Below are 10,992 nucleotides of genomic sequence, written 5' to 3' on the forward strand. Positions count from 1 at the left end.
TGAGATGCCCAGGATGAATGCAGGCCCGAGCAGGACAACCTCACACTCGACAGTGAGCAGAGACAGGTGTCTGCAGCGCTGTACACGATACATGTTTCAAAGGGGCTTATCAGTGATCCCTTCAATCACACTAGCATGCAGCTACAGCAGACGCTGATCATGGCTTTGGATAACAACGGCACAATGGCATAGTCAGCCCCTAAGGATGCAAATATACAGCCGTAATAGATAAGGCTGATGAATCAGCAAGGGAGTATTTGGCAACCCTGTGAAAAGGTTAGAAGCAGGATTGTCGCAGGGTTACCACTTTAAATCCTTTCAATATCTGGAGGAAAATCTAAGCCGAGTGAATGAAGAATGTGCTCCCCTCGTGGAGCTACTACTACCAAAATCCCCGGAGCACCGCAGCTTACAACCTAATGCTCCAAACATGAGTTAATGCATGTGGAGGAGAGCAAACAGTGTTGCTCTAAGATGTGCATGCATATTCATTAAACTTTCACTGAAATACCAAACACTGCAGAGAGGCAAAAGCTATACCGTGAATGCTCAAGGGAGGGGGGGGGGGGGGGGGGGGGGGGGGGGGGGGGGGGGGGGCACATGATGATTCATTTTGGAAAACACAACATCCATTAACACAAAGCAGAATGGCAGTCTGCTTTCATGAAGCATCACATCAAAGTCCGACTGCGTCTCGAGGCAGCATGACATAACAACCTGCTCCCCGTCTCTCACTGATGACAAAAGCTGCTGGCAGGCTAACTTCTTCTTCTTCTTCTTCTTCTTCTTACTGGGGGACACCCGGTCTTAGTGGCGTGACAAAGCATTCCTAAGCCAGCAGCAGAGGACCCTAAACACTGGCATCACAGGTCCAACCCTGCCCGGATGCGTGTGTGCTCATGTAATGTGTGCTTGTGCAAGAGGACATTAAGAACATGTATTGCCTACTTGTGCTGAAGTTGTACTGTTAATGTTTTTAACACTTTCTTTCCTGGCTGACTGCAAGTGACCACCAGACAGTTACACTGACAAAACTGAACACAACAATTGCTCTCCAATTGAAGGTTCCCCGTGGAGTTATTTCATCGCTAACTGCACTGTGAGTTGTTTTCCCCATGAGGAGGAGTCCTCGTTTTGTTCATCTCATGCATGCACTGAAGGACGCATATGGGCATGCACGCCTGCTGCGATACAGTCCTGCCAAAGGTTTCACACCATTCCACAGACCAACAGGGGCGCTAACTTGCACAGGGAAGCACCAACAAAGACATGGAAGAAGAAAGACTGCTAGCAAGTAAGCATGGATGTAAGCAAGTCCTGATTTGAAATACTTCAACACATTTGTTAGACCTCAAAGATGCACACAATGTTTTACGGTGATTAAGACATAATGTAAACACAACTTTGTACTTATTTACAAGAAAACTCCACAAGGCACCTTTACCCAGTTTATACTACTTTATATATAGTTTTAAATATGCAAATGTGTGAATACTTCCATCATTTCCTCATTGGGTCTATCCACGCCACTCAGTAGTACTGTTGTGAAAGAAGGTTTAGACAAGATTTGCATTTTCTCTGCTTAAACAAATACAGAATCTCATCCTAGGTGCAGTACGTACTAGCTACAGAATGATGTGTAAACAGAGGCAAAGAGGCCATTATTTCAACCCAAGGGGCTCTGCTGGCTGACGCATGCTGTAAATGTGGACTCTTAGTTCAACACCCGGCTGCTATACGTTTGTTCATGCAGCCCTGCAGTTCTATTGCAACGCTATGTATCAGGAATACGTCATTGGTTTTTAAAAGGTGTACAAAGAGAGACGGTGCACCTGGAGTGCAAGGGATTACAATAAACATAATATTGCAGATGTATTTATTTATCAAGACTGTTAAAGTAGGCATATCTGATAAAGTACCCCGATTCACATGCTGGATGCTGTAGGCTCGTATGAGTGGTATCATCCTTTAGAGGAGACTTCACTGGGGTGTAAAGCAGGTAAAGCCTCGCAACGACAGCCTTCGGAGGCTGCACACAACTGGGCAAGTAAACTTGCCGACTAACGCTGTTGGATGATCACTAATTCAATAAGTGGACATTTTGCCAGCAAGATGTTCACACACATAATCACCATCAAACATGCACAGATACAGTACGCATACACACATTTAATGTGTTCACACCACAACTCCCATGAGAGCTCCAGCATTTTATCAATTAAGACACAGCAGAGCCTGCACACGGCTGCTCCTCTGGCGGGAGGGACAGAGATAAACAGACAGCTCTCTGGAGACACTCCGCAGTACGTCACAAGATCAGCAGCAAGAAAACAGCCTCGCTGGGGGGGGGGGTTCAGATAAAGAGTGACGAGAGAAAAAGGGGAAAAAGCTAAAGCAAGCAGGGACAAGGACGAGGCTGGCTTCCAAAACAAATCCGCTATATAAACATTTCTCTCGTCAGTTCCACAGTTCAATTAAATGTATTTTGTATAGCCCGGAATTACAAACTACACATTTGCCTTAGAGTGCTTTACAATCTGAAAACATACGTCATCCCTGTCCCTCACATCAAATCAAGAAAAACTCCACAAAAAAAAACTACAATGTGACTTACGATACTGTTCTCCTCTAGTAGCCTTTTTATATGTGAATTAAAATCCTCAACCACAGACAAAAGAAAGAAAGAAAGAGAACATTCCCAGAGAAGGAAAAATGTAAAGGATTTAAAAGTATCCTTATCACTTCCTGCCCTTTGGGTGGGTCAAAAACCACGCAACATAACCCACATACTCCTTCCTCATGGGCTCCATACAATCTTTAAACACACAGACAGAGGAGAGGTTAGAGGTCACCCTCTGACTCAGTTTCCATCACCTGAGCGAGGAGCTGGAGAAACGCCATCCTGCAGCATTTACATTTCAAAGCGCTCAGAGCCCTTCTGCATCTGGCATGGATCCCATGGTTGGCTCCAACCACTCCGTATGCAGCGATCAGCTTTAATTCAATCCAGCACCCGATTGCTTTCACTTCAGTAAAACATGGTGGCCTCAGGGACTGCGTGTCTCCAGATAGGAGCCGACTGTGCAGGATGTTCAAGCAGGTAAAGAAAAATAAAAAAGGCGCGAGTGTGGTTCGACAGGATAAGAGAAATAAGCCGAGGAGACGAGAAAGGAAGCCTCAAGACTCCGATGGACATACACTGGCTTTATGATGGCGCAAGCTATACAAAGTAAAGTCTTATCTTCATTCAGTGTCCAACAGTGACCCCATTATTGAGGGTGTGAACATGATCACGTCTCTGGTGTGTTTATAAATAAAAGAAACAGCATTTTGAGAACAGTTTGCAAGAAGACAATGTCCATAGGCATAGTAATAAAGACTACACTGTAGCTTTGGGCCACAAAGATAATCTGTGGATGAATCAATGTGTAGGTGTACATCTCCACCTCCTCCCAAATATGGATAAACACAAGGCAGCTGCGACCACCACGCAGAGCCTGAGAAAAATCAGACCCCTGACATTTCCATTGTCTAGGCTGAAAGGAAAGGTTGCACAGCAGTAATTACATTGGGAGAGGGAAGAACGAAACACTGTCAGAGGTTGTCTGGGCTACCTAATCGTGTGTGCGCACGCCTGTGTGTGTGCGCATTACATCAGCGTGTGTGTGTGGCCAACCAACCTCCTCACTCGCACATGCATAAGCCTGCTTTTAATCGCCATGGCTGAATTAGGACTCTCCTTTTCTTTGCCATACGGTGACAACACTCTGCCTCCACAAGGCCTTGATTACTCAGGTGCTGGCTTTGTTATTGGAAAGCATTCATTTAAAATAATTGAAGATACATGATTTGGCACTTTTCTGCTCCAATGCTATGAATTACACTTTCCTGTCCTTGTTGCACAAGTTGGAGATATTAGCCAGTCAATGGCTCCTTCAGCCAAAGTACCCCTTCTCATCCAACCTGCCCTCTTTTAAGTCCCAGCATGCTTAGCAGCAAGCTATGATGGAGTTCAAACTCGGCCATGGTGCAAATTGATACATCTCTTAAAAGAGGATTCAGTCCTTTTTTTACATACTTGTGGAAAAATCATTTAAGTTCCATATGGTTAACTGATGCTTGGGAGCGTGCGTTGCCATGAGACGCAATGTCATCTTTCTTGGTGTACTACTGACAAAAGGAAGTTAGAGTCCTGTATGTCTGTAACAGTTCTCAGAGTAGCGTGAGTGAGCCCATGTTATACACTGGATATTCAGCTATTTAAACCTGCCTCTGCAACTCGACAAAGCCAAAAGTTGGGAGAACCCATCATGTTATATTCCACTCGGGAAGTGGAAGACGGTTAGCCATGCTTGCTAAAATGGGAGAGAGAATGGGGGAGACAGGGGTACGACAAGCAACAAAGGTCCCAAGGACCTAATCAAACCCGGGACGTTATATGGTTATATGTGCTGTAACTCGGCTACCAAGGTGCTGCTTCATGTTAACTTTTCATTCATGTTTTGTAAGACCAGCTGAGTCATCAGCAGCACAGTCCTTTGGAATTTAAGTTAAATTATGAATTATTTTAAGATCCTTTCCACACAGGAATTGCACCAATCAAAAAACCTGCACTTAATCAGTGCACAACAATAATGCCCACTGGAAGGGACCACTGAACAAATTTGAACAAGTAAGTACACGGGCCAAAAAAAACTTACTCAAAAGGGTATAAACACTGTTTTAGTAGCAAAAAGGTACTTTAATTTCAGTTCAGCTGTAAGTTCCTAAATTCTTCTAGCTAACATTGCCTCCCTACTGACACCTATTATTGAACTTCCTCTTCCTCCCCCCACCTCCCTCAGTAATGGTGATGAATTATTTGGATGAATACAGATGATAGATCAAAACAGGATGGATACTACAGATAAATACAAGCAACACACCTGTTTGCAGTATAATACATGTATCACCTGTCCCGAGACTGAAGCAGGCATCAGTGGAGAGAAATACTGCATTATGTATGGAGGCATCAGTTTAAGAAGAGAAATACAAACACAGGATTGGAAAACAAATAATCAGACTCTTTTCTTCTAAATTGTAAACCGTCTTTTCCGTATCGATGAATGTTTTTTTTTTTTAATGCTTTCAGAGCGAGCACTGACTGCCATGTTGAAAACTCCACTGCTCATTACCTGAATACCAGTCAACCTTTGGGGTTACAAGCAGCTTAAGCATCTGCACTTAGGCTAGCAGGGGGGAAATGAGACAGAAACCAGGCGTGGGGGCCTCACCCGTTCTACCGTCTCCCTTTCCTTCAGGGCAATGTCGCAACAGATTTGATCGTGGAACAAATTGTTACAACACGTTTACGAGACACATACAGCACATTCAAAAATCAGGTAGGGCCTCTTATACTCGTTTGACTGAGAATTTGCAAAAGGGCTTTTATCACTAAAATTTCTCAATTTTTAACACTGAATGGAATAATCGCAAATAGTCGTTAGCTGAAGCCCAACAGGCTAGAACGGCGAAATAAGTCTGCGTCTGACACAAACATGCACGTATATCCGATTCCAGTTCAAGTCAAACAGTGGAACATTTAGTGCCATTTACAGCACCATGACAAGTGAAGGTGTAGTCAACGGCTGCCATCGCTTCACTCATGCCGGTCTTCAGGGTGTTGTGGTAGAAGCCTTAATTAACAAACAGGATCATTTATAGCCTGGTGCTTATCGTGGTGGAGCATGTGGCGAGTATGGGGCAGCTTATCATAGAGGAGCATGTGCTGGCCATTCTTGACAATCAGAGGTATTGTTCCATTGGCTGTCCTGCCAAGTTCGCCAACTCCAAATAAAAAAGGTGGCCTGTGAAGGCAGGAGTCTTGAATTTGGTCGTATTCAAGGTTCTTTTGACTTTGATGGGAAAATGCCACGATTATGCTACAAATACAGAGGCATTAGTTGAAGAAAACCTCCTTTGTATGAGCAGGAAACATTTCTTAATCATGAAAAGATTACAATTATGTAAATTGCAATTAGGGGATGTTAATGATTAATTGATAATTCATTATTAGCCTTTGATTATTAAATAAAGTGGCTGAGGATCAATTTACGAAAATTGCTTAATTTTTCGCAGGAACACTATTGTTCAGATCTTCTGAACTAAAGTGATAATAATATCTACGTATATGGCCAAAAGTTTGGAAACTCCAGGTTCACTCCAAAGCTACAAAAACTATTATAACAAAACATCCGCATTCACATGTTCAAGAAGAAAAGGATAACGTCGATGTGTGGACCAAGGAATACATTAAAGTGTGCCAAGAGTCAGTGGACCGTGTCAATATAGCTACTACCTCCTGGTTTATTGTTGTTTATTTTCTCATACCAACCCCATGTTGCAAAGCATTCAGATTAAATGAATGTTAAACCCCTCAGACAGCAGGGAACAAACCGCAGACACTCAAACTGTCAATATCTGCCAGCCAACTGACAACGATATGGCTTTCTGACAGAAAATGAAAACACTGCTCTCACATACACACCCATATAAAACCAAAGGCAGGTTCATCTCTGGTAAACACAAGATTTAAAATGACGCGTTTGTGCGATTCTTTGTGGAGAAGCTCGATTAGTCGACACACTTGTATGAGTGTTAGTCAACCTGGAATTTCTTTGGTCGAGGACAATAACAATAATAAAGCCATCGTCCCCATACTTATTTTGTCTGCACGACAACACATTAACCACTACATTTAAGCTACAACTACAGGTATTGAGTAACTATTTGTTCAGCGATGATCAGTGGCAAGAAAGACAAGGAAGAAAAACATATTGTGTATCCAACAAAGCTTCAGACGTGGTGTAGTTCTCTTTCCAGAGGCTGCCTCCAGATCCTGAACAGAATATGCATCTGCAGGTAATAGGACTTGACGGGAGGAATGAAGAAAGGGTTTACAGGTTGCTGTGACCTATGCAGCTGACCCTCAGATCATACACCCTAAGGGGAGAGATAATGAGCAATGTGCTCAGCAGGACTCCACTCCTCAAGTGACTACTATCCTGGATACAAGCTCTCACTCCTCTTCGCGTGGCAGCTTGGACAGAGTTCCCTGATTTAACGTGTTACATTCACAGTGTGACTGCTCTGCAGCCGCAGTGAAGCCCCGTGAACTTCTCAAGTCAGACAAGACCGGTTGGGTTCAAAAACAATAAAACCATCCACTAAGCCAGCATCACCTGAAGCAAGCAATGCGTGACAACAATAAACCGAAACCTGTATGTTCACCTCCGACAGGTGAGAGGCAGATATAGCCTGAGGGCCTACGATGAGTCAACGGTCAGCTTTCCCCTCCATGTCTTCCTCCAATCAGACAGCTCCTTTCAAAGAAGCCACCGATGAGCTCCAAAGATAATAGGACTCTACACCACGACAGTATAGAGCGTGTGAGAAATTGAGACACCATTCTTTTTGGGAAACTGCTGAGCGACATTTTGATAATCCAAGTGAAAGGTCAGTTTGGTAGAGAGGAGGGTGGACTGTCTAACAAAAGCAGCCGAGCCAAAGCCTTTTACCTCATTCCTATATGTTAAAACCCTGCAGTGATTAATATCTATAGATACATCTATAGATAAATAAATAAATAAATATATATATATATATATAGATGTAGATACATAAGAGAGAATGTCTCAATCCACATGCCAAATATGATCAAATGGGAACGAAAAGCTAAATAAATACCATCTTGTGTTATACAAGGGAAAATAAATTGAACAATACTTGTACCTAGTTCGGCACAGTGAATAACAGGAGAACGTTCAGTGACAGTAAAGAGGAGACTCTGGCACAGGCACTCTCTCCGAGATGTCTCAGAGCCCCAAGAGCTGGAGGGGATTATGTAAGTCACTCAGTATACTGGGTCACCGAGTCGTTTTTTGATATGCACTACTACTGTGCCACTGTCACACTCATTACAGAGATTCTCATTTTGTAGGTTTTTAGAGTACGACTGAGCCTCAGTGTGAAGTTCAAATCGACATAGACAGTTATAATGAGAAATGATACTATGTCATTTCTGCGCTGGACTGCCACGCAGGGTTTTATCTGAGTATTGTTAGCCTGACCTGAGGAGATCGTAAAACAATGACTAATACTATTTTTTTTAAAGTGAAAGTACGCCCTGAGATAGAATTCAGTGTTAACTGGTGAATGTTGATCAGTAGCATAGACTGTTGTGGCGATGTCATCTGTCAAACAGGAAATAACTGCTATGATGCTATATGACAGTCAGCATTCATGGCATGTTCTTGATTGTTTTCTGACTCGCATTTGGACGGCCTGCATTTCAATAAAACCCATAGGGTGACTAATTCCCTTACAGTGACAAAGAGTGTCAACTGATGTCATCATCAATGCAGGTCTTTATGCTGATTCACAGGTAAAGAGACAATACTGACTCTCCAATGATCGCTGGGGCATTTTATGGTGCATTTTTCTTTAAGACCCATGCTAGAGAGAGTCTCATTCTTTCAATGAACACTAACCTCTTTTCTGTTGCTTACCAAACAAAATGGGGGGAGGAATATATGATTTGTGTGTAGGTGGGTTGGTTTTACAAAACATCAGTGCAAGCCTTATCCTCAACAAACATGATCAGGGTATTTAAGCCTTCAAGGCCATTTCAAAACAGCTGAAAGAGTTGGTAAAGGTAGCAACTGTCAAGACAGGTTGGATGTCTGGCTGCTGCACAACATGGAGTCTTTGTTTCTCTGGCAGTGTCATATTACTCCCTTTTGCAGGACAAACACCAGCTTGTTCCAACTCAGAACAGATTAAAAACAAAGTGCGACATGGAAAAACAATATTCGTTAAGGTATTATAAATGTAAAATGCTGCTCTGAGAATTTCTGTTATAAATATTGTTTAGAAAATTGATATTTATTATTAATAGTCTGCCCAAGAACGTGTGTCGGAAAATACACCTGCTAACAAATAGTTTCAGAAGGCTACCACATGTAGCTCAATTGAAAGCGGGCGTTAAGTGATGTTGACTTCAAAATAAAAGCACAGTCGATGTGACAACAACTGGCGTGGATATACGTACGATATGAAGTGAATGTTTGTTAATTGTTAGTTAATACTAATTATTTTACTAATATATGTATCCTTTCAGCTTGTTATTTAAATGTCCTTCCATTTTGATTAGTATCGCGTGTATTTCAATTGTATTTTATTTTCGATCCGACCGGAAATCATCTCTTATGACCATTAGCTTGACACTGTTCGATAGCATCGAGATGCTACTGACAGCTGACGCCTTCACTGTCCCGACTTCTCGTGTAGTTTCACAACATAACGCATATTAGAGCCCAGAGAGTTCAACAATTACACTGTTTATTGCATAAAGGCGGCACTAAAAAGGACAAACTACCATGAACTCAACGGCCACGGCTACTAGCTTAACTACGTGTCTTGTGCACCAGGAAGAGACACAAACATCTCACGCCTCTGGGGTTAAACGCGTCAAACCAAGCCGTTTAAATGAGTTTAGTACACACTTGGCGAATGCGTACGCGTTGGTTATTGCTCAGTTTGATACTGGAGGAGGATGCGGCCGTTAACAACTTAGTTATCTGCCCAGTGCTCGGCCTGTTCTCACGTCGCTACTAGTTTCGCAGCATCGGTTCAGTGTTGCGAACACCCACCCCTCCTGCACCATTTCCGTGTTTGATACGGAATCCTAAGCCCGTGTGCCACGACCATTAAATACGCATGTTTGGCTGAATTATAACGCCAAACAAGACGATATTAGCGGCCGCTGGGCGCTTAATGACCGATAATGACACCGCGTTGCGCTGCGACATTGCAGGATCACCGGTTAATAAGTGAGCGGCTGCATGACGTGTCTAAATCAATGAGTCCCGAGACCAGACAGGGAAAAATGTGCAGCTGAAACAACACAACTCACCAAGTGCCACCTCACAGGCTTTGCGCAATTGCGAATGGTGAGCCTTTTTCACCTCCTTGTCGGCCAGGATCTTTTCCAAAGCTCGTGTGAGGAACATGTTTTTCGTCTTTTTGCCCTCAAACATGTCGCACCGGAATTTGGGGCGAGGTGTGCCTGGTCCCAAGAGGGGGTGGGGGGGCTGCAGCCGCCTCGGATAGAGATGTAGTCCTTTACAAATGTCAGCCTCAGAGCCCCTAACAGACAAACATAAATAAACACAGAAGGTGGGGTAAATCCCTCAGATTTCCATTAACGACCTGCCTCCTGCGCCATGTTGGAGAGAGGAAGCGACGTCACGTACGTTGAGAACGGTCGCAGTGAGGCAGAGAGAGAGAGAGCGAGAGAGAGAGAGAGAGTCTGTCATGAGTGTAGTCTTACAGCTAAGCTTTCGTGCATACGCCTACACGATCTTATTAAAGTCACATGTAAAATAACTGGTATTAATATATGCATGTTACGAATTAAACCAAGCATGCCAGCATCAATGTTTGCAGAATAAAACATGCTACTTTTCTACGTACATACTTACAATATATGTTCATTATACATGTGTGTAAGTGCATTTTGTTGTTGCGTGGATATGTGGAATGAACAGGAATATTGAGTATCCAATGTGTGATATTTTTAACAGCTACATTACAGGTATATTTAAAAGTGACTTAAAACTTTGACATTTAGAAGTAAAACAAGTATTTTTGTTATTATTAGATGATCATATTTGAAAATATGGCCATATTTACCACCGGCATTTAGATATATTACATATGTAAACACATCGAAAACATTTTTTTTCCTACACGATTAACCTAACCTATGGATGTAGTCATTTTTTCCCCCATGATCATAAATCAAATTTAATCATAGTCTTAAAACATGAATAACTCACATCACATTATTGTCTATGGTTATTATGTTGCAGATATCTCTTTATCTTCTTGTTTAACCCGACCATCACTTTCCTTAATGCGCCACATCATCAATAACTGTACCTATATGTTTAG

The 10,992-nt window shown here is 42.7% G+C and overlaps 1 protein-coding gene across 2 annotated transcripts in view; it reads right to left on the reverse strand.

Moving 5' to 3' along the window:
• arfgef1 (ADP-ribosylation factor guanine nucleotide-exchange factor 1 (brefeldin A-inhibited)) overlaps positions 1-10,318 on the reverse strand; it is a 45,295-nt gene extending 34,977 nt beyond the window's left edge. For both annotated transcript variants that reach the window (XM_034559714.1, XM_034559713.1), the window contains exon 1: positions 9,953-10,318. In XM_034559714.1, coding sequence (XP_034415605.1) covers positions 9,953-10,076 — 124 coding nt within the window. In that variant the 5' untranslated portion in view covers positions 10,077-10,318. The remainder of the gene's footprint in view (positions 1-9,952) is intronic.
• Positions 10,319-10,992: the final 674 nt, after the last annotated feature.

This window comes from Cyclopterus lumpus, chromosome 20, assembly GCF_009769545.1.
Source record: "Cyclopterus lumpus isolate fCycLum1 chromosome 20, fCycLum1.pri, whole genome shotgun sequence".
Classification (NCBI taxonomy): Eukaryota; Metazoa; Chordata; class Actinopteri; order Perciformes; family Cyclopteridae; genus Cyclopterus; species Cyclopterus lumpus.